Source organism: Ruditapes philippinarum, unplaced genomic scaffold (genome assembly GCF_026571515.1).
Source record: "Ruditapes philippinarum isolate M1 unplaced genomic scaffold, ASM2657151v2 ctg1511_1_1_1_1, whole genome shotgun sequence".
Classification (NCBI taxonomy): domain Eukaryota; kingdom Metazoa; phylum Mollusca; class Bivalvia; order Venerida; family Veneridae; genus Ruditapes; species Ruditapes philippinarum.
This window is the reverse complement of record NW_026852838.1, coordinates 89,539-115,519: the sequence shown is the minus strand read 5'-3', so window position 1 is coordinate 115,519 and position 25,981 is coordinate 89,539. Positions and strand designations below refer to the sequence as shown.

At 33.9% G+C, this 25,981-nt stretch overlaps 1 protein-coding gene across 1 annotated transcript; it reads right to left on the bottom strand.

Annotated features, from left to right (window-relative positions):
• Positions 1–6,493: 6,493 nt before the first annotated feature.
• On the bottom strand, positions 6,494–24,398 carry LOC132725816 (coiled-coil domain-containing protein 22 homolog). Its single transcript, XM_060711007.1, has 15 exons — positions 24,147–24,398; positions 23,624–23,756; positions 21,858–21,988; positions 21,183–21,267; positions 18,777–18,946; positions 18,100–18,306; positions 17,406–17,465; positions 16,316–16,555; positions 14,786–14,902; positions 11,535–11,636; positions 10,752–10,859; positions 10,025–10,120; positions 9,601–9,660; positions 7,672–7,746; positions 6,494–7,104 (listed from the first exon to the last, which is right to left on the bottom strand). The coding sequence occupies exons 1-15, from the start codon at positions 24,381–24,383 to the stop codon at positions 6,988–6,990; spliced, it is 1,938 nt and encodes a 645-aa protein (XP_060566990.1). The 5' UTR covers positions 24,384–24,398; the 3' UTR covers positions 6,494–6,987.
• Between the last annotated feature and the right edge of the window lie 1,583 nt (positions 24,399–25,981).

The following is a 25,981-nucleotide window of genomic DNA, read 5'->3' as shown; positions in this document are numbered from 1 at the left end:
TCATGGTCTGCACTGGTCAGTATGGTATTTTGAAATTTGTCTTCAGTAATGAATGGATTTATCCTTATTAAGAGATGGACAAGTCCATTTAAGTTATATAGGCGGATAAGAGTTAATTGTGACAAAGGTAACTTATGAGTCTGCTTCAACACTCAACTGTACAGGTATTAATTTATATTCAAGGTTAAGACACAGGTACCTAAAACAATTAGCCAATTAATCCTACTACAGGTGTTGTTGATTAAAATAGAGAACTGTATACATGTAGCATTATACCAAAACTGAAATATGTTTCGAGAAAAGTCATGTTATAGTATTGGTGGAGATATCCAGATTTCTTTTGACTTTAGATGGGTTTTTGGGATGTTTTCTCTTTTTTTGTCTTTTTTGTAAAGTTTTTGAAATTTTTAACCGACTAATCATGAAAGTAGTATATTCCAGACGATGTTATATTACTGAAGTAACAAAAGTAGGAAGTTTTTTCAACAAATTATTATAAATTGATCGTACATGTACAAAGCTCTTTTGTCCTTAAATGCATGATCTTGAAATTATTACATTAATAGTTTTTATTTAAAGAAAGTATTTTCAAAATTACTGTTATGAAATTCTTGTGTTATACACAATTTTTCTAGTTGCAAATAAAATCTAGAAAACAAATTAAACCAGTTTGTATTGTTTATTTTGCTTCATTGTTGCAGTCTTTTAGATATGACAAAGATTGTGCATATAGGATGTAACAGATGTTGTATTTACACATACATATAATATTTTATAACTTCAATAGCCATATGTTTGAGAATCAATTATTGTAAACCTTCAATCTTGCTTACACTTGTCTTATTTTCAGTTTAGAATAGTTCATAGCAAGTTTAAGAGGTTTCAGTATCAAAATACTATAATAAATAAGGGTTTATTCCCTGACATTAAATTTGTCATTGTTATGAGTAAAATCAATGAAGTTATTTCATGTGATGCAAGTGATGTCACCACACTTATACAGCACACTAGGTTCTTCGACAAGTACATGAAAGTGTAAATGAAGGTAACACAGAGCACAGGAGCTTGATATTCTATTACTAATTGAATAATAAGAAATAACAGCAAATATACCCCTCTATACGCATACATGTGAACTTTTTTTGGATGATCAAGTGGGAGATTTTTCTTCAAAAAGAGGGAGATTTTAGAATTTTGCAATAAACAAAGAAGGAAGTTCTGACATCAAAAATAGAGAGATTTCTTTGATTTGTGAAAATACCCCTTATTTTAAGAAAAATCTTTGGAAGTATGGCTGCAGAAAGTGGGAGTCTCCCGCTTAAAGTGGGAGAGTTCACATGTATCTATAAGATATCTATTGTATAGAGGGGTATATTTGCCGTTATTTCTTAATTATTTGCTTATATTTTTTCAATTATTGATAGAATGTCAAGCTCCTGTGCACTGAGTTACAAACTTACAACCATATGAACACTGGAATCTTCTAGGCAAGCTGCTTACAACTAGTGACTAGGAACTACTTCACCTTCACTTTTGTGGGTAAGACTCCTAGCAGGAACTTGGAATTCTTTCATATGATGAAGCTATCCAGTAAGCTAATGGAAAGTTTGTTGTCCTGTTCCTGCCAGGGATCAGCTTAGTCTTTCCTCCACCAAAAGAGATACAACCGTTTCAAAACTCCTGACCAAAAACATACGTCTAAGGACAAGAATAGAAAATGTATTAAGCTTTTAAGCTCATATGAGCAGCCTGTCAAGTGCTCTGAGATGGTATGGTTTCCACCATTATACATAATTTCTTTAAACATCATTTAAACAGCATTGTAGATTTTACCAAACTTCACAGGAATTATTCTTGAGTGGTCCTAGGCTCTAAAAAAGTTAAATAAATGGTTCCATTCTGATGTACATGTATAATGTCACAATTACTGAAACAAAAAATTAATTCTAAAAAAAAAGATCTCCGCTGAAACTGGTAAGCATCTCAATGTCAAGAGCATTATGTATGTGGCATGTAGCATCACATCATTCTCAACTGAAGTTGATAAAAATAATTCAGTACATGTAGTTTCCTATGTAGACTAAGTGGCCCCTAGTCTGTGGCAAATTTTGACTCGAGGGTAAGCTTAAAAAACCTTTGAAGAAAGTAATGCTACATGCTAAATTTCAAAGCTCTAGGCATTATTGGAATGATTTAAAAGTCAAGGTTACAGAATTTACTCAAGGGAAGGGCTATTTTTGACCGTAGTAACATAATTTTCGTAACTTTTGCAGAAGTCTATTAGGAAATGCTATATATCCAAGCCCTAATAGTGTTACGGGAGATTTCCTATACAAGTTTACTTAAACTTAATGACACCCAGTTTGGCTAAATTTTGATCTTCAAGACTAGGGGCCACTTAGTCTACATAGGAAACTACATGTACTGAATTATTTTTATTCATGACCCTTTAGACAATTTTAGCTCAACCTTGGTTATCAGGTACTTCTGCAGTTGATCTCAGATGAGTGATCTAGTACCATCATGACCATTTTATCAGCCACTCAAACATTCTGCCATATGTATATTAAGTAAGAGATGGACCTAAATATTGAACATCCTAACTGAGGTACTGCAAATCCTGTTTAATCAAGTATAACCACTTCTATTTAAAATACAATTAAAAAGTAAATATGCATCTATCTTCATATTTTATTTTAGCTAATAAAATACAATACAATGATAAATATGTATAATGCATACATAATGCATACTTATATACTTATGTAGATATTTTAGACTAGACCTATTGATACAACAAAAATCCAAACAAGTTCTCTGGACATGTGTTGCCGGATCATCTAAGCTTTTAGAATGCATAAATTTTAACAAAGAAATTGCAATGCTGCTATGAAAGCTGTCCCAATAAGTCATGGACAAAAGCGCTTAATTTAATATATTATATTATGACTTTTTTACTGGTATTTAATATGCCATTTGCAGAGCGAACCTGCAAAAAACATCATTTCATTTGATTTTACAGAACAAATTTTAAGACTACCTGGTAACCCAATGCAGGTCATGCTCCAATGTCATAAATACATTATTTTAATGTATCTCCTTTTCAAAGTTTCACCTGTGTAAGGAATACACTTGATGTCAAGCCACCTTCTTATCTGTGACATACTGTCTTTTGAAATTCTAAACACATTTAACTTTTTACAATCTAAAATTTCTGAGATAATGCCAAAATTTTGATGTCCGTCTTCATTAACAATGTTTTCAATTCTCTCCACTGTTCATGAATGATGGCTTGACTTCGGGCATCCCATTTTTGCTCTTTTTTTTTGGTCACCTGTTACATATTTCTTATGGCACTTGTATAACAATGTTCACATAAATTAATATTCTAGAACCTTTCCAGTTTTTAAACATGGCCATTTGTGTAATTCAGCACTAAATGCAGAAATTGATAACCACCTGCTTGGCCGTGTCAGCGTCAAATATCGCCAGTTTTATTGTGCCTATATTAGCACTATACAAAGTAAAAGATGAATTGTTAACATATGCATCTTGCGATTTCCTTTAAATTTTGCCATTCAGCGTCAAACATATGAGCCGTGTCACGACAAAACCAACATAATGGGTTTGCGACCAACATGGAACCAGACCAGCCTGCACATCCGCGCAGTCTGATCAGGATCCATGCTGTTCGCTTACAAACCCTATAACAAGTAGAGAAACTGATAGCAAACAGCATGGATCCTGATCAGACTGCTCGGATGCGCAGGCTGGTCTGGATCCATGCTGGTCGCAAACCCATTATGTTGGTTTTGTCATGACACGGCTCATATGGTAAATGTCAACATCATACCATTTGGTAGATTTCTTACATTATTGACCACTTACTTTGTTTTAGAAATAATGTATTAAATATGTAACATGATCATTTTGGGCGTTGGCCGCATATGCACACCTCAGGCCTGTACTAATGCTTTAATATTTAATGTTTGTATACTTTCCTGGAATAATGTGTCATATTTTATTAAAATTGATGAAGATACACTTGTGCAAGATTATTTTAGGCTCCGGTGATTTTTTTGTTTGTTTCACAGCCATTGTTACGGACTATGTGGGACAGCCCTCATACAAGATGAAATTATATTGAAATAAACGCTAGGAAATTGGTGCATAAAAAGCTAATTCCAAACATAAGCATTTGTTTTTGTACAGAAAGCAGCGTGCCTATACAAAACTAGAACTGCCACTATCATGGCGTGAATACCCCCGCATACCACTTTGTCATAATCAACAGTGGCCATTAAGAGCTCAAGGAAAACCTCCCTGCCAAATCTGAGGTTACTAAGCCAGTGCATTGCTAAGTTATGTATTATACATGCTTCAAATGTGAAAATGTCAAAATCAATACATTGCGGACAGGACATTCTTTAGCAATTGAGAAGAAAAGCTTTTGTCAAAGTCCCTGTGACCTTGACCTTTGACCTCAAAATCATAGGGGTCACCTTATAGTCATGATCAACATCCATGCCAAATAAGAAGACTGTGGGTCAAAGGAATCTTAAGTTAATGGGTGGACAAACTTTTTGAAGTCAAAGTCCCTGTGACCTTGACCTTTGACCTTGTGACCTCAAAATCAATAGGGGTCATCTACTAATCATGACTAACCTCCATGCCAAATATGAAGACTGTGGGTCAAAGGAATCTTAAGTTATTGGGCGGACAAGCTTTTTGAAGTCAAGGCCCCTGTGACCTTGACCTTTGACCTGGTGACCTCAAAGTCAATAGGGGTCATCTACTTATCATGACTAGCCTCCATGCCAAATATGAAGACTGTGGGTCAAAGGAATCTTAAGTTATTGGGCGGACAAGCTTTTTGAAGTCAAGGCCCCTGTGACCTTGACCTTTGACCTGGTGACCTCAAAATCAATAGGGGTCATCTACTAATCATGACTAACCTCCAATCCAAATATGAAGACTGTGGGTCAAAGGAATCTTAAGTTATTGGGCGGACAAGCTTTTTGAAGTCAAGGCCCCTGTGACCTTGACTTTTGACCTGGTGACCTCAAAGTCAATAGGGTTCATCTACTTATCATGACTAGCCTTCATGCCAAATATGAAGACTGTGGGTCAAAGGAATCTTAAGTTATTGGGCGGACAAGCTTTTTGAAGTCAAGGCCCCTGTGAACTTGACCTTTGACCTGGTGACCTCAAAATCAATAGGGGTCATCTACTAATCATGACTAACCTCCATGCCAAATATGAAGACTATGGGTCAAAGGAATCTTAAGTTATTGGGCGGACAAGCTTTTTGAAGTCAAGGCCCCTGTGACCTTGACCTTTGACCTGGTGACCTCAAAATCAATAGGGGTCATCTATTAATCATGACTTACCTCCATGCCAAATATGAAGACTGTGGGTCAAAGGAATCTTAAGTTATTGGGCGGACAAGCTTTTTGAAGTCAAGGCCCCTGTGACCTTGACCTTTGACCTTGTGACCTCAAAATCAATAGGGGTCATCTACTAATCATGACTAACCTCCATGCTAAATATGACGACTGTAGGTCAAAGGAATCTTAAGTTATTGGGCGGACAAGCTTTTTGAAGTCAAGGCCCCTGTGACCTTGACCTTTGACCTGGTGACCTCAAAATCAATAGGGGTCATCTACTAATCATGACTGACCTCCATGCCAAATATGAAGACTGTAGGTCAAAGGAATCTTAAGTTATTGGGCGGACAAGAAAAAACCGACGGACGGACGGACGGCCGAAATGGAACAAGGGGCCATTTCTTTTGTTATTTTCTTTTGTTTAATAGAGGGCCAATGGCCCCTTACTCTATTGTTACGGAATGAACTCTATTGTTCTCTTTTGTTCTGTTTACAGTTAGATGGCCCCCTATCCCTATTCGGTAGTCCGGAAAGACGGCCGGACGGACAAGCTGATTCCAGTATACCCCCCTTACAACTTTGTTGTGCGGGGGTATAATAAGTATAAAATGGCACAGTGAATAGAAGCTTGTCAACAAAAACTGACCAGTAAAATAATTTTTTATCAAAGATGAGGCGAGAATATACAAAGTTCTTATTGATTCTTACACTGGGCATATAAGTATGATCAGGTCTCTAGGGGCATTTCTATAAAAATATGATGTTAATCTGCACATCAATGCCAACCTTGTATAACGGGTCTCGTTAAAATGTGTCTTTTCTACCTACCAGCACCCAATTGTATAAAGGTTTGTTAACTTAACCCTTGGTAAAATGCTAGTCGTTGGTCAAATTTAACCAACTTTGGTTAACTGTTAACTAACCAATCTGGTTAGTCAGTTGTATAAATAAAGATAACCCAAAAGTATAACCCAAAATCTATCCATGGATTTAACCCAGTGGTTGAATTTAACTAACGTTTATACATTTGGGTGCAGGTGTACAAATAACTTACACATTTAAAATGAAGGTCTATGTCAAAAACTAGTTTTGAACACTTATAGGTTAATAAATAAATTTTTATTTTTGATAAATTCTATTGATGAACTAGTCACTTTTCAATGTAATGGAATGGAAAAACGTGCAGCAATACTTCATACATTTTTATCACAAGAAAACATGTAATTCTCATGCAAATTTTAAGCACTGCAGTTATGTAATTTACATAACATTTATCTTATTAAAAAATGTTAAAATGGAAACTTCTTAAATGCTAAAGGAAATGAAAATATTGGTTTATTACATAATCACATTTTAATCAATTTGATACAAAAATTTGAAGTGAAATGAAAAAAGAAATCATTAATGAAGTTTTATCGAAGTATTACAAGAACTGATTTATAAGGATTTATCAGATTGATGTAGTGCATCTTTAAAATATATTACAAAAAGTCATCAAGCATATCTAGATGAATTAAGTATCAATGCTGGTATATTCAGGGGAAAAATTAATTATTTTATATTGAGAATATTTTTCAGGTAGGTCTAGATTGTCTCATCACTAGGATTTTCCCTTTAATTTCTTTACAAGTGCATCATTTTCTTTCTTCATCTGTAGATAATCACCAGTAATTTTCTCTAAGTTAGCTAGCACCTTCTTATTGCTCTCAGTTTCACTCTGAAATACATATAAAATAACTTTTTATAAGACAAAATATATTTGAATTAAATACCAATCTTACATAATTAAGGCTGCAGTGAATTCCATTACTTCTTTGACTGCTCAGGTAAATAATCTCTCTACACTAGTTCTTCGAGTATTTAATGTGTTTATCTTTGAATTCAATGCTGGGTGTAAAGTAAGAGTTCTAGAGGCTTTTCACAAAGCAATTATTACCTCCCCTGGTGGCCATTTTGGAAGTAAATATTGTAAAAATCGGGAACTATCTACATGTATAAAGATTTTCTAGTTTTATTGGATAACAACCCGAACAATATCTTCCTACAGCCACATGGACAGCTTCCTTACACGAAAGATAACTACATTCTTCGCTTCTTTTTATACCCCTACAAGACGATGATGAAAGATATCAATATTTACAACTTATCCCCTAAATTCCAATCTAACAATTAGTTTACCCATAAATTCAACCCATAAATTCAAAAAAAAATAATTACTATCTGAGGTTGCATTTAAGAAATTTGGGGGGGGGGGGGTTTCCTAATAATTCAACAAGAAACAAACCTGGTCCTCAAGTTCTCTTATCTCTCTCATAATCACACCAGTCTCTTCTACTGTTTTTATAAGTAACTCACAACTCTGTTATAAAAACAAAATATTTTAAATATGAACATACATGTATAAGATGCTCCTTTCAATTTTATATCAGATGTAAATTGTAAATGCTATAGTATTCCATAACTCCACACTTTTTTTTGTATGAGAATATCAATTTAGTTTTTTGTTTTTGCTGTTGTTTTTTTTTATTTCTTTTTTTTTAGAAATGAGTAATTATACATTGTTAACAAGTACCCCCTTTATAATTATAGAATAAATATATTATGAAATATATTCATTACACTAAAACCTCTTTGGAAGATTTTGTGAATTCCAATAAAATAGAAAAACAAGAGGGCCATGATGGCCCTGAAGTCGCTCACCTGTATATAGGCCCCCCGGAGCGGGTCAGTTTAAACCCCAGGGCTTTTATTTGAACAAACTTGGTAGACACCCATTAGAAGATGTTTCATGCTAAACATCTAAGGTCTAGCTCATTGGGTTTTTAAAAGAAGATTTTTTAAATTTTTTCTTTACACATATATTTAAAAACAATGACACCCCTAGGGCAGGGCCAGTTTTGACCCCAAAGCTTTTATTTGAACAATCTTTGTAGACACTTACTAGAAGATGTTTCATGCTTAATATCTAAACTCTAGCTATTCGGGTTTTTTCGAAGAAGATTTTTAAGTTTTTGCTATACACATATAAGGAAAATCAATGTCCCCCGGGGCGGGGCCAATTTTGACCCCAGGGCTCTTATTTGAACAAACTTGGTAGACATCCATTAGAACATGTTTCATGCTAAATATCTTAGCTCTAGCTCTTTGGGTTCTTTAAAAGAAGATTTTTAAGTTTTTACTATATTCATATAGGGAAAATCAATGACCCCCTGGGGTGGGGCCAATTTTGACCCCAGGGCTCTTATTTGAACAAACTTGGTAGACATCCATTAGAACATGGTTCATACGAAATATCTTAGCTCTTCCAATTTTGACCCCAGGGCTCTTATTTGAACAAACTTGGTAGACATCCATTAGAACATGGTTCATACGAAATATCTTAGCTCTTGCTCTTTGGGTTCTTTAAAAGAAGATTTTTAAGTTTTTACTATCTGCACATAGGAAAAATCAATGACCCCCTGGGGCGGGGCCAACTTTGACCCCAGGGCTTTTATTTGAACAAACATGGTAGACACCCATTAGAAGATGTTTCATGTTAAATATCTTAGCTCTAGCTCTTTTGGTTCTTTAAAAGAAGATTTATTAAGTTTTTACTATATACATATTGGAAAAATCAATAACCCCCTGGGGCGGGGCCAATTTTGACCCCAGGGCTTTTATTTGAACAAACTTGGTAGACACTCACTAGAAGATGTTTCATGCCAAATATCTGAGCTCTAGCTCTTTGGGTTTTTTAGAAGAAGATAATTAAAGTTTTTTTCTTTTGGTTGCCATGGCAACCAGAGTTCTGCATGGAATTAAATTCTTTGAACAATTTTCAAAGGTGACCACCAAAGGAACATTCCTGTGAAGTTTGGATGAAATTGGCTAAGTGGTTTATGAGGAGATGTCATTTAAAGTAAAAGTTTATGGACGGACGATGGACGGACGGACGCCGGACGAAAAGCGATCACAAAAGCTCACCCTGTCACAAAGTGACAGGTGAGCTAAAAAATGGTGGTGAAATTTCTTTAATTTGACCTTGAAAATCAATGACATTTAAAAAAATAATGGTGGTGAAATTTCTTTAATTTGACAATTTGACCTTGAAAATCAATGACATTTAAGTAAAAATCCTGTCCAGGTCCATCTACTATCTGTCGAAGTTCAAAGACTTCAAGCTTAAGACGCACAGGAATATATAAACGTGTTATATAAATTAAAGATAACTAACCTCATGTAATGCTGCCAGGTATCTGTATGCTTTCTTAACAGACTCGTCCTTCTTCGCATCCTATAATATCAACATTCAGGAAAAAAACTTTAACATATACTATATCCCATAAATAGGCCTAAATATATTCAGTGGTCCCATAGGCCAATAAGGTAGATTGCCTTTGTTGCAACTGTCTAGCCTCTTTAAATAAAGACTTTATTTATCATCATCATCATTATCATAGTCTTTGTTATAGATGACTTGTTTCTATCATAAACATCATCTCAAACTGAACTAACATTGCTAGTACATGTAATTGCTAACAAATATTTAGACTAATAAAAATGTTCAAATCAGGCTAACATAAAACGTCATGTGAATAAAAGATAAGCATTTAGACTCACTTGAATGTTTTACATCTTTATAAAATATAGATACTTACTCTAAATATAAGTTCATCTGTGACTGTGAACTGACGATCCAGCTTGCCCGATAGTTGATTAATCTCTTTCTGAACTGTCCTAGTATCTACCAGTACCTAGTTAATACAAAAGTATTTAGTTAATACAAAAGTTCATAGTTAATACAAAAGTACCTAGTTAATACAAAAGTACCTAGTTCATACAAAAATAATACATTGTCTTTTAAAATAATTACACACTTGAAACAATTTTCACTTTACTGCTTCATGTATACATGTATATTCCCTTTTACATATGCAAAAATAGCTGGTGAATTTTTACACTACCATATCATATTTGTTATAAGTAAGTCAACAGTTATTTTTGTGAGGCATCAAAAAAAGTGATGCCTGGTTAATAAATACCTGTTTAACTAACCAATAGTTACCATAATTTTGCTGCAAGTGACCAACTAATAACCCCACATGATTCAGCACAGAGAGACAAATGACTATAAGTCTCAATGTCCCAGATCTATTGTCACAGTAAAAATTACGCCTCGTCTGAGGCTTGAACCAGTGACTCATAGTGGATAACAAACACCTAGCTCTCCTTTCTGTAAGAGCTAAGCGGGCAAACAGCAGTGGTATACAGTTGGCATGGATAAGCAAGCTAGGTGACTATACTGGTAAAATAGGCAAATACATTTTCACCATAGCATTCAAGGAGTTAAAATGGTTGACACAGTATTTCTATAAGTTATCTCACCTTATCAATTTCCATTTTCTGTTTTTTAATATTGCCTACAATTTCCATAATACGCTTAGTGTATGCCGACCTATTCACATCTTTGGTCATTCTTTCATACTCAGAATGCTGAAATTTAAAAGTATTACTGATTAAGATATATGTAATAATATCTTTATTAGTACATGTAATAACATCAAATTACACAGTCAAGAAAATATATCATCATTTATAGTAAATAATAATGGTAAAGATTAATAAGCATAAGAAGTGTAATTGCCTGCTTTTATGTTGGTTCTTTTTTTTTCTTTTTTCCTTTTTTTTCTTTTTTTTTTGGGGGGGGGGGGGGGTTAGGGGCTGAGGGGTGAGGATTAAGTTATGCTGATGCTGTCTGTCATGATGATTTTCCAGGTTAACTGGGGGAATAAGACCATATGTGCCCCTTGATGCATCATTTCAGGTAGATGTCAGCACCTGAGTAGTAACACAGACTTTCCATAAGTCAGCCGAAGAGCTTCCTTCTATGAAACAATTCAAAGCCCCTGGCAGAATTCATACCCACAGCAGTGACTAGCAAGTGATTTGAATTTATTTACCTTAACTATTAGGTCATGAAGGACCCATAAAACACAAATAATTATCAAACAGATGTAAATAAGAAGGCCATATGATAATTCTATTGGTGAGTATAAATAACTTTAACATATTTCATTATGCAAACTATGTTATTGCCATTTCTTTGAAAAAATTGATACACAAATGTTACTGTAATTAATCTTATAAGTTTAATTTAAACCAAGTTACCAGTTGTTTGGCAAGCTCCTCTTTATTTCTGGCCTCATCCTGAACTTGTTTCATCTTTTTTCTAAACTCTTTAATTTCCTCCAATTTCAGCTGGGCCTCAGACTTGAAAATAAAATTGAGCCGCATCACGACAAAACCAACATAGTGTGTTTGCGACCAGCATGGATCCAGACCAGCCTGCACATCCACGCAGTCTGATCAGGATCCATGCTGTTCGCTTACAAACCCTATAACAAGTAAAGAAACTGATAGCGAACAGCATGGATCCTGATCAGACTGCTCGGATGTGCAGGCTGGTCTTGATCCATGATGGTCTAAAATGCATTATGTTGGTTTTGATTGAAATACATACAAATCAGATATTACAAGCACTATTACGAGCACAACATAATTTATATACTTAATGTAGAATTGATTAACATTCATATCATACATCTAACAATTTACTATGTGATTCTCATCAGCTATTAAGAAAAACAATGTGTCAACACTATCATATAGACAAGATTATGTTATGAGCGCTTTCATAAACATGCCTGGTAAACAACAAAGCTACTGAACAGTACATGAACAAAATGTTAACAATTGCTGATTTGCAAAGATACACATGTACAACCCTATTTTGAAATAAAATCTGTGAATAACAAAACAAATGCAAATTAATTGGATCAAAATAGGTAAGGATCAACTTTAGGATCAAGATCAATACTTATATCAACTGTAAAATTCCCATATCTTGTTAAAAATCTATTTATTAATTCTAAACTTTCATAAACATGCAATTTTAAGTCCAATTTTATTGAGTAAATATTAAATATTTATTCTATGAGGATAAACAATGGTGAATAATTTTTAAATCTGATCCAGATCTTGATCCTTGAATCTTAGTGAACACAGCGCCTGGAACTTGGTCTCTACTGGTCACATGTGTAGTAACAGTCAATGCTAACAGGCTTAGAGTTAATTTTATCATATAAACCGCAGCGCAGGAGTGTAATAAAGCCATTTAATAACAAGGGTGCCATAGTCACAAAATACGCCCGTTTACGAAAGCTTTAGATGGAGATGGGGGCATTATGGATAAGTGTTATCTAGCAAGCAAGTTTTTATTCTTGGCACTGTGTTGTTAAATGAACCTTAAAACAAATCAGTAGGGAAGATATGCACAGGATGTGTGACCTTGACCTTGGTCGCAGGGACCTGAATTTTATGCACGGCACTCAGCCTCACAATGATGAACATTTGTGCCAAATTACATGTATATTGAGATCCCTCTATGCATGTAGAAGTTTTGCTCCAGACAAGTGTTTTTCTATGAGCTCTAACTGTGACCTTCACCTTTGACCTAGAGACTTGGTTCATGTGCAGGGCACTACTTCTCATGGTGGTGAATAATTCTATAAAGTAACATTAAAATTCCTCCATGCATGTAGAAAATATGCTCCGGACAACATCTGGATATTTAATCATCTCCAGTGACCTTGACCTTGCAAATTTTAACCTAAATTAAATGTGTCACACCTGTAGTCATGATAGTTACCATTTGTGTTACAATCCATCAATAAATGATGACTAAATGGTCCCTATACACATCTTCAAATTTTTATCTGAACTTTGACCTCTATGTGTAACCTTGACTTTGGTCGCAGGGATCTGAATTTTGCGTGCGACACTCAGCCTCACAATGGTGAAAATTTGTGCCAAGTTATATTGAAATCCCCCTATGAATGTAGAAGTTTTGCTCCGGACAAGCATTTTTCAATGAGCTCTAAGTGTGACCTTGACCTTTGACCTGGATCATGCATGGAGCAATACATATCATGGTGGTGAACATTTCCATAAAGTATTAAAAAAATTCTTCCATACATGTAGGAGATATGCTCCAGACAAAATCTGGATATTTCACCATCTTTAGTGACCTTGACCTTGCATATATTGACCTAAAGTACATGTGTCACAGCTGTAGTCATGATAATGACCATTTGTGTTACAATCCCTCAATAAATGATGATTAAATCGTCCCTATACACATCTTCATATTTTTATCTAAACTTTGACCTCTATGTGTGACCTTGACCTTGGCTGCAGGGACCTAAATTTTGTGCGCGCGACACTCCGCCTCACAATGGTGAACATTTGTGCCAAGTTATATTGAAATCCCTCTATGCATGTGGAAGTTTTGCTCCGGACAAGCGTTTTTCAATGAGCTCTAAGGTGTGACCTTGACCTTTGACCTAGAGACCTAGTTTCATGTGCGTGACATGGCTTCTCATAATGGTGAACATTTCTATGAAATTTCATTAAGTCCCTCCATGCGTGTAGGAGATATGCTCCGGACAAAATCTGGATATTTCATCATCTTTAGTGACCTTGACTTTGTATATATTGACCTAAATTATATGTATCACAGCCATAGTCTTGATAATGACCATTTGTGTTACAATCCCTAATAAATGATGACTAAATGGTCCATATACACATCTTCATATTTTTATCTGAACTTTGACCTCTATGTGTGACTTTGACCTTGCGCAAGGACCTGAATCTTGCGCGCGACACTCCGCCTCACAATGGTGAACATTTGTGCCAAGTAATATTGAAATCCCCTCTATACATGTGGAAGTTTTGCTCCAGACAAGCATTTTTCAATGAGCTCTAAGTGTGACCTTGACCTTTGACCTAGAGACCTGGTTCATGTGCACGACACTGCTCCTCATAGTGGTGAACATTTCTATGAAGTTTCATCAAAATCCCTCCATACATGTAGGAGATATGCTCCGGACAAAATTGGACGCCTCCCGCCCGCCCGCCAGGGGCGTTCCCATAATACGTCCCGTTTTTCAAACGAGCGTATAAAAATGATATGACACTAGTGTAATAACACTTTGAAGTGACGTCATTTGCCCTAAAAATAAACATAGCGTTAAAGCGTGCTAATGTTAGCTTTACACTATAGGCATGTCAATGAAAAATGACTCTTAAATTTTTTTTACAGTTTACTGTTTTTATTTTATATGTGATAAATAGAATATTATATTTGCGTAGATTTAATACTAAATTAATTTTACTCGTTAAATAAAACAATATTATGTTCGCCAAAGGCTCGCATAATATGATTTTATTCAACTTTATTTATTCAATAAATTTAGTATTAAACCTACACTCATTCAATATCCTCTATATATTATTTATGTTTAAATATGATAATTTTAAAAAAAATTCATAATAATTATATAACATGTAAAAAATACCTCAGTTTTAGAACTAAGTTCCTTCAAATTTCTGAACTGGTCTATGAGAGGAGCCCTATGTTTCTCCCACTGACTCGCTAAAGTTATTAACCTTTGTGCACTTGAATCTACAACAGTCTGAAATATAACATGTACATTTTACAAAACAAATTACTCTTACTGTAAAGAAATTGTTCGAATATTATCAGAAATGAATGTAAAAAGATGTAAACATCAAAATGCTGAAAGTACAGCTTAACCTTGCTCTGCATCATTTGTATAATAACCTCAACTCTTAAATAACAAGAAACATGGCAATGCCACAAAATCAGGTTTTCAGTTATCACCATTGTAGATAAATATGTTGTAGTTGAAATACAAATACAAACAACAAACAATGTAACTATGTGCAATGTAAATCATGAATAATGTAGGAGGAATTGCAAACAGAAGAAGTGTTCACTATATATTCTGTATAAGGAAAAAAACAATTGAGCCATAATTAGGTCAAAAATTATACAATCACAAAACCCTGACAATATGCCCCAGGGCACTTGATGACAAAGCTTCTGTGAAAGTTTGGTCAAAATCTGTTGAGAAATGTAGGAGGAGTTGCGCACAGAAGAAATTGTTTACGCCCGCCCATCCGCCCGCCGACATACCTCAATCTAATAACCAGTTTTTTCCTTCAGAAAACCTTGTTAATAAAACAAAATGCATCAATTCTAAAGATATAACTTTTGAATGGACATTGTATTCCAAAACTACAAGTTTTTTCCCTCTCCCTTTTAAAAACTGATGTGCAACAGACATGACATTCAAGCTAAGTAATTTCATGGGAATTTTACAGGAATTATAGAAATATCCACAGCAATTACAGAAATATTTTTCATATGAATGACTGTCAAATACCACTGGGATAAAAAATATCAATATACATCTCACCAAAAATTCCCATCACATATATAAAACCATCTATCTTAAATAAGATGATTATTATTTGTTTGCTTGTTTGGGTTTTACATCACACCAACATAGTATAGGTCAAATGGCGATTTTCCAACTTTACTGGTGGGGGAAGACCTTGGGTGCCCTTCAATACATGTACATTATTTCAGACAAAAATTGGCACCTGAGTAGAACCAACAAAGTTATGTAAGCTAGCTGGATAGCTTTCTCACATGAAAGAATCCAATGTCACCGTCAGGATTCAAACCCACAGTGATGAGGGGCAAGTGGTTCAGCAACCTTTACCACTCGGTCACGGATGCCCCTTATATAATTATTTAAGCAGTGAAGATCAATATAGACCAGATAATTTGCACACTCCATTTTTCCAGAATAATCATTTTTATAGTGCAAAATGATCCAAAATTGAAAGGCAATTAAATGCTTCTAACTCTATACATTCATTTATTTCTTATGTTTTACAACTTTTTCCATTTTAAATATGTAAGAATAACAAATTTTATGTTTTTTAGAATTTTGGACCCAAGTGGAGCTCTTTTATTCTCATTTTTTTCAAATGTCAACCGAACATTAAAAACAAACCTGTAACTTAGCTATATTATTCTCTGCATCAGGTAATAAATCTAGCGTCCGCTTCTTCACTTTATATCCGTCTTCTTTCTCAGCATTTGCTCTATTCTGATTGGCTATCTCCTCACCCATTTGTTGAATACTGGCAGTAAATTTTTTCACCTCAAGATCAAGGTTGTCAAGACGAGAGGTCAAATTGTTCAGTTCCTCTTTAAGCGAGTTGACCTCATCTTCTCTTTCCTTTTGTTTTTCCTTTCATTCCATAAAAATAAAAAAAGACATCCATTTCAATTGTTTTCATAAGTTGATAAAATATATCAAATCATAAATGTATTCAGTCTATCATCAAACTGATATACCCGGTAACCCAAATATAAGCCCTAATGACATCTTGTTTCTGATGACAATCTCTAATACTCATTGTCTGTTTTAAGCAATCAAGTGATTGATATCAATTAATTATGACATTCATAGACATAATGAGGTAATAATGATAAAGTTCAGTTGATTAAGTGATCATCAAAACTTTACTATTTATTCTTCATACCTGACTGCTACATGTACCTTATTTTATTTGCATTTATTTTCAACATAGAGTTTTCAACAGTCATTATAGGGAACATATAAAGTTCAAACGCATCAGTTATGGTGGATATATAAATATTTTTAGCACACCCTGGAAGCACACCCGGGAGGCTATCATCAGGGCATGTGGCAGTTACACCCGTTATTAAAAATTTGGCCTCATAATGTCATTTTAGGTTATGTAATCATCAACATTTACCAAAAATATCCACCAGTAAATGTTTTGTAAATGCTCCAACACAATACTTATAAACACTTACATTTTTAGTAAAAAACAACACATTTGCTTATGCCTCAATAATTTGGTTAAGAATAAACTAAAATCATAAATTTACTGGTTTATGATTACTAAATTGGTATCGCTGCTTATCACATTACTATTTCTTAGCTCAATTAAGTAGTCATCTCATGACAGTGCTTTCAATCGCAACCAATTTTAAATTTCCGGGGTTACTCAAATTATTTCCAGGTGTATATTTAGTCAGAAAATCAAACTGTTGCTAAAACTAGACTTTACCTCCTCTGTCTGCCCTGCAGAAGCTTGAACTTGTACTTCTGATATTGCTTTATCTTCATCCTGTAATATAAACAAACCTGTGTCACCATGTTGAGTAAAATATGTGTTTTTTTTGTTTTGTTTTTTGTTGTTTTTTAAGACACATTTGCACATTCAAAATCAAAAATGGTATACATTAAAGTTACATTTTGCTCATTATTTTACTGTCAAGTTGAGGTAAATATGTTGTATACATGTATTTCAAAAGAATAACTATTTTTTATGACCATTGTACAATAATTGATAATCATAATAGTTTAGGATAAAATATGAAAACTGCCTTGAAAATAAAAAAGACTGCCTCACTCTTCTTATAATTTAAATATCATCAATATTATTTGAAGGATATATAAAGATAGTAAGATACTTATGTGGGTCACTGGGTTATTGATTACTCAGGTGACATTTATTATAAAATTGAAAACAAATATGATAAAATGTAAGTTTATTTCAATTTTCCCTGAACACTCACACTCACCAATTACTATTGCATGGGCATAATGTCACTTTAGACAATGTAACATGAAGGTATCTTCAAGAAATTTATATCATGGATAATGGTCTGGCATTCTTGTTAATTCATTAGCATAACTTTCAGATCAAATGAACTGGAGAAAATATATGTTACTTACACCTTTTAACATCAAAATCTTACCTTGGCAAATAATAATTTTTCAGTATGTGTGAAACGCGAGCCTTTGGTTTTGGCAGCACCGGAGCCACGGCCACTGATAGAAGCGAGAATCTGCTGCAGGTCCTGGGACACGCCACTGCCCGATGCAGCTTCACTACGTTGACGATCTTGTCGTAGTTGGTCAGTAATTCGTTTATTTATCCGCTGACGCTTTCTATCCCTGTATTCCTAAAAGTAACAAAATTATCTATAAATAACATAAGAATGAATCTTATACAGCACTTTAGCAATCATTTTATGGAAAATAATCTGAAACATAAAGTAAAAAAAAACAAAAACAGAAAAGCTGTCACATGACTTTGGTGTCTCAAAACACTTTTATGCAAAATGGCAAATTTTCTGACCTTGTATCTTAACAGATATGAATTTCGGATTTTTAATAACCATATTCTAAATGTCGGTTGTACATACAAAATCATGTAGCTACCTAACATTTATGTAACATTACTTAACAAGAACGTATCAAATACCTGTCAAGATAGATGAGTTCCCAGATTATACTGGATTCTCATTTCAATGTTTTTATATTAATTACCTCTACTACATAACCTTGTAAGGCAAATGCTAAAATGTTATTAAAATGTGACCCGTTCACCTATCCAATACACATGATCACATTTAACTAGTAATGAAAGTACCTGTTGAGACAGTCTAGATGCTAGGCCAGACTGGTTCCATTCTGTTTCCCATTCTTGTTGTGCAGTGACGTCTGCTGCATTTGCCTCAAGCAGGGATGGTATTAAGTCATTATGGTCTAAAGTTTGGCATGTTACATATGGAAGACTAGACTGGTAGTAGGACTTCAAAGCTGTAAAAGTTGTAAAAGTGTACCAGTAAATGTGCATGCATCAATTACTTCCCCTTCAAAAAATGTTCTGAATACTAGTACTAAGTATTTCTTTATGTTTCTTCAGGTCATTCCCGCATCATGAGGGTTAAAATAATAGCAACAATAAATTAATGTCTCAACAATAAATGTTGAGTTCATTGGAACAAATCACACCAGTTGTAAGATTCTCTTTTGACTTCCACAATCCACACTGGTGCCATTTTTTGGTTACGGCACCTAGGAAGCAGTCATCTAGTATGACTTAAAGCTCAATTTAAGGTCCCCAAAATAAAATTATCAGGAGTATGAGATTCAAACAAGAATATACAAATTAGTTCTATACTTTTCAACTGAAATACTGCTCTGAATGGATACACAACCAATCAAAATTCAAATCTTGTCACAAATATATTGATGCAGAAAATAATACACATTCTAATATGACTTTTATCTGACTAACACTAAAAATGTCGCATACCTTGTGAACTATTTAACTTTAAGTAGTAAGCTAAAAATACCTATGATTTTTTTTAGCTGATCAGGCTTTGAATGATGAAATTTACATATAGAATATTGTTGCATTTATCACAATGTATTGTTGATAAAGTAAGTTCAAGTAACAATAAACTTTACCTTCAACATCTAAAATCCAAATTCCTATCATATTCTATAGTTTTTCTTTAGAAACTAGAAATGTGTCATCATGCCACGGATGCCCCCGCATGCAGCCAAAATTTTAGATGGTATTAATTAATTTAAATTATTTTTTTTTATTTTAAGTTCAAAGCCCTTAAAACTTTTCAATGTTAACACAAACCATTTTCATACAATGTTCAAGGCACTGAAATTATTCAGTCTTAACCTTTTAGAAATAGCATATTGCATATTTGTAGCCAAAATAATGGCTACATACATTTCCACAAAAGTATGAGTGCTGAAACTGAAAGTTCAAAATTTTTCCAACATTCAGGAAAGATAAGTTTGTCTAAAATCATTGAACCACGACCAAATTCAAACTTAAACTGCTTATTCCTAAGATGTATCTATATTATTTTCAAAGTGAAAGGGACATAACTCTGCCAAAAAAATCATCAAACCATGACCAAATTCCAACTTGACCTGCCCATTCCTTTGACATATCCATATGTCAAATTTAAGTTGAATATGTAACACTGTTGGGTAGATAATGAACAGAAACTGTAAATTTCATATTATTTTCAAAGTAAAAGGGGCATTACTTTGCCAAAATCATTGAAACCATGACCAAATTTGAACTTGGCCAGGGCATTCTAAAACATATCCATATGTCAGTTGAGTGGAATGTGTTGTACCTTTGGGGAAATAATGAACGGAAACTGAAAATTTCATATTATTTTCAAAGTAAAAGGGGCATAACTCTGCCAAAAATCATCGAACCATGACCAAATTCGAACTTGACCTGTATTTTCTCATGACAAATCCATATATCAAGTTTCAGTTGAATGTGTTGTACCGTTGGGAGATAATGAACGGAAACTGAAAATTTCATATTATTTTCAAAGTAAAAGGGGCATAACTCTGCCAAAAATCATCGAACCATGACCAAATTCAAACTTGACCTGTATTTTCTCATGACATATCCATATATCAAGTTTCAGTTGTATGTGTTGTACCGTTGGGGAGATAATGAACGGAAACTGAAAATTTTATATTATTTTCAAAGTAAAAGGGGCATAACTCTGCCAAAAATCATCGAACCATGACCAAATTCGAACTTGGCCTGTATTTTCTCATGACATATCCATATGTCAAGTTTGAGTTGAATGTGTTGTACCTTTTGGGAGATAATGAACGGAAACTGAAATTTCATATTATTTTCAAAGTAAAAGGGGCATAACTCTGCCAAAAATCATCGAACCATGACCAAATTCGAACTTGACCTGTATTTTCTCATGACATATCCATATGTCAAATTTGAGTTGAATGTGTTCAACCGTTCTTAAGATAATGAATGGAAACTGATGATGACGGAATGACAGAAGGACGGAAGGACGGAAGGACGGAATGACGGAACAGGGTAACACTATATGCCCCGGCCATTACATGGCGGGGGCATAAAAATCAAATATAATGAAGGACTTTTGTGATTATCAAAATCAGAGATGACTTAACAACAACACCAGTATCTACAGATATTTATAAACCTTATTACATTTCGGTTAACGATATATCATACCTTTAGGTATTTTCTTAGTGAGATCAGCTGAACCCTCTGGTGATGTTAAATGCATGGAATGGAAATGAAACATACAACATGTGCCCTGAAATATATAAAACATACATGTGCCCTGAAATATATTAAGCATACAACATGTGCCCTGAAACATATAAAACATACAATATGTGCCCTGAAACATATAACTGGTTTTATCATTGTATCTCTATTCCCTACACAGAAAAAAAAATGTGTGTATTTGAGTTTATTTATACTCGCCACCATTGCCAATATGGGTAATTCCTCCAGAAGAGTATTAGTCATTTTATACTTTGGAGGATAGTGTAATATACAGATACAAATAGATGCCTCAGTTTCTGAAGTTTCTCCTGCTTCTTTAGCATGCTGAGTGTTTCAAGCCTCAATGTCAAGATTACAAGTCTCGCACTCTTACTGATTGAGCTATGCAGGATGGTAATACACTTTCACTGCAATATATTTGAGACCATTTATCATTACTTTTAGGGGTGCCAATATTAAAAATCTTTATTAACCCAAAATAATAAGTAAGGTAGGCGCAGATGGAAGAAGACAAGTGAAATGGTGAAATAAAAGGAAAATCAAAATTTGCCAAGAAAAAATGAAATAAGTGTGATGTAAACACCTGATAACAATATATAATAAATATAAACAAACCTCTCTTTGCCATGTTGGAGGTTTACCTCGCCAGGTTATACCTCTATGTTTGAGGTAAGGTGGTACCCATGGTGATGACAATTGTCTAGCTAATGTATTCGCTATACTTCTCTGTAGTAACACAGATGAACCTGTGTCATAAAATATGTGTTTACTTGAGATGTACCATAATTTGGATAGATTATCCTAATGCCTGTAGTTGTTTTGATTTGTAATTTGTATATTTTTCATTAGTTATTACAGTAAATTTAGATTGAGACCCATCAGCAAGTACATTGTATATAGTATAAATTCTTTGTACACATTTTACTATGGCTGGAAAATTTTATTTACTCTTATTTCTAGAGTTACATGCAGAAAAGAATACAAAAAGCAAAATAAAGTGAAAATAAATAATATTCAATTCTTATGTTCCCACATAACTTATTTACCAAAATTCTTTATTAAAGATCACACATGTTTTTTTGTTTGTTTTGTTTTTATCCTAAATAAATTGACTATGATGCAAAATGCTTTCATGAACTTAAGGTTGATTAAGCTGTATAGAACAAGAGCTGTCCGTAAGACAGCGCGCTCGACTTTTTTAGTGCTTGCCTATAATACAAAACATTGACAGTTAAGGGCCATAATTCAAATAAAATCTTTGACAGAATTACCTTCTCCTGGACATGTTTGGGAATCATGATTGTAAACAAGTATTCCAACTTTCAAATTAATATCTCAAACAGTTCAGTCAAAAAGTGGACTGGTACTAAAAACTTAACCAAGATTCTAAGTCGATAAAAGGCCTTAATTTTTAAAACAAATCCTTGACAGAGTTACCTTCTCTTGCGTACAGATGGGGGTAATGATGTGAAATAGCATTAAAAGTTTCAAAGCAATATCTCAAAGGGTTAAGGCAATAAGTGGATTTTACCCATATTCAATGTATTTTCTAAGTCAAAAAGGGGCATAATTCTGTCAAAAACCTTGACAGAGTTATGTCCTCTTGTCTGTTGATGAAGGTCGTGATGGTAAACAAGTATGGTCAGTTTCAAAGCAATACCTCAATGGTTTTGAAATAAAGTGAGGTGGTACAAAAAAACTTAACCAAGATTCTAAGTCGATAAAAGGCCTTAATTTTTAAAACAAATCCTTGACAGAGTTACCTTCTCTTGCGTACAGATGGGGGTAATGATGTGAAATAGCATTAAAAGTTTTCAAAGCAATATCTCAAAGGGTTAAGGCAATAAGTGGATTTTACCCATATTCAATGTATTTTCTAAGTCAAAAAGGGGCATAATTCTGTCAAAAACCTTGACAGAGTTATGTCCTCTTGTCTGTTGATGAAGGTCGTGATGGTAAACAAGTATGGTCAGTTTCAAAGCAATACCTCCAATGGTTTTTGAAATAAAGTGAGGTGGTACAAAAAACTTAACCAAGCTCAAATACACTTTCTAAGTCAAAAAAGGGCCATAATTCTGTCAAAAACCTTGACAGAGTTATGTACTCTTGTCTGTAGATGGAGGTTATGATGGTGAACAAGTATGGTAAGTTTCAAAGCCATACTTGTAATACTTCTGAAATAAAGTGGGGTGGTACGAAAAACTTAACCAAGGTGTGACGCCAACGCTAACGCCGACGCCGACGCCGGGGCGAGTAGGATAGCTCCCCTTTTCATAGAAAAGTCGAGCTAAAAAATTGTCAAACATAACTGATAAATTAACTTGTGTAAGAATAGATCACATTTTTCGCAAAATAAAAAAAGAAACTCTGGCCATATTTACCTAAAGTTTCTTCAGTTGTTTCCACTGTTTCTTTGGGAAGTTTGTCAACAAGAAACATGAATATTTTCCTAATATCAGCTTCACTAGAATATAAAAATGTCTGGTAACCAACATCACCACGGTAACCAAGTTCCTGAGAAAAAAAAATACATGCAAATTACTTACTACTGATGCAAAACTGGCTTTCCTGAAAATATTACATGATGATGTATGGAAAAAAACAACAAAGGGCCATAATTCTGCAAAAATAGATAAAATCATACAGTCTTGATATTTTGTGTCAGTGCAGTTGATGACAATCATACTTTGAAAATTTAAATTCCTAGAGAAATGTAGAAAGAGTTACACTTATAAGACATTGTTTACACCTTACTGCCCCACCTGCAGACGCTTTTCTAATTTAATAACCTGCATTTTTCCGTGGAAAACCTGGTTAACAATGTGTTTGTAATCCAAAGTTCTAACACAACACAAATGCTCAATAAAAACCATTATCAAAATATAAGGTTGCTTAATTAAATACCTGTAGATGATTAGCAAGTGTGGTTCCCATTCTGAACTTGGCAGACATTGCCTGGGGAAGAGCATTGGGTAGATCAACATCACCAATGATAGTTTTGATACATCTAACAGCGCAAGCAACTATCACCTCCGTAGAGAATTGTTTCAAGCTTTGTACATCATCATCAATGTCACTGTAATATAAACACACTTTATCTATGCTTTTACGACAATACATAAGGAAAAAATAACTTGCCATTTTACAGCACACAACACCTTATGAGAATGATCCCTATTTTGAGAAATTAACAAAAGGGCTAAGTTGATAGTGACATTATTAATAGCAGTCCCCCTCACAACTTATTGCATTACAAAAAATGTAAATTTAACATTACATGTATTCAAAAAGACATAATTATAGTATAATAATGATGTTATTTGAATATGATGGGTTTGTTATAATACAGCATGATTTTTCAAATTTATATATATACATTGCAATTTTTTTTTATTCAATTTTATGTCTTTAATCCAATCATGTAGTCAGTGGCCAATGTATTTACCTTTTATCCTCTTTTATGTAAATACTATTATTAATATCACAATTAATTGTCAGAACCCTCTGACTGTCTTTTTAAAGTTTCGACTCCTTAAATTTATAACAAATCTACTTCAGCAGTTTCTAGAGGAATGGGTTATCAGACATATCCTGTCTACGACTCCTCTCTCCCCAACCCTTGACTTTCACCTACATTTTCATCTTTGGAATTGAAATGTCTTTGATAATATTTTAATGAAATGTCTTCTATCCTAAAATATGCCAAATATATGCAAAGTATACATTAAGTATATACATTCATATATACTAAGTCACATGTGAGGCTTATTGTTATATAACTGTCTACCATCTGTCTGTCTGTCTGTATGTCCATCTATAGATACTTCAAAACCCTCTTTTGAGTATTATGTGCAGGTGAAATGTGCCATAGCAGAGTAGGGGCATTGAGACAAGTTTTTTACCATTTTTATGCCAACACAATGCCAGATCAAAGTTTTGGTGTAAAAATAGCAATTGATATTTCCAGTATGGCATCTTATCATCTGAGAGCCCATGCAGGACAGAGCCATTACCAGCAAGTTTGGAAAACCAGAAGTGAAGGTCTATACTGTAGAATTTAAATTGTTACCACTGATAAGTCATATTTCTGTGTTACCCATATTTCCATGCATAAGCCGCCTCAAGTGCCTCCTAGACTTCAAGCGCCTGTCAGGAGTTTTACATTCACTTTCTCATTGAAATTTTAAAATGTTACATAATTACAAGTCTTAGAAAACTTATTATTCTATTCAGATGAAAAGAAAAATAAATTTTTTCACCATTTTACTTTTAGTTTTCATACCTTTTAAGACAATTTGAGGGTTGACTACAAAACTGCAGTAACTTAAATTATTGTTCATTTAAAATTTAAAAGAGAAAAACCAAGACAGAAATATCAATAATAATATTTAATAAAAAAGACTAGAACGTGATCTCGACTACAAAATAAGAAACAGAATGGCGAGCAAAAGCAAAATAACCTATATATAGGTAATTAAACAACCTATCAAATTCAATAACAGAAATTTGAAATAATCCAATCAGCAATCTAAAAAATAAACCGTTGACCAACGAGATAAGCTGATATAACCAGAGGTCAACTCGATTCAAATAAAAACTTTATCATTCACAAGAATTAATCGATTTTAACAGGTGTATTAAAATACGCTATATGAAATAAAGAAGGACTTACAACAGTTTTGCAATCAACCCTCAAATTGTCTTTGTTCAACAACCATTGAAATACTTGATAAATGCCA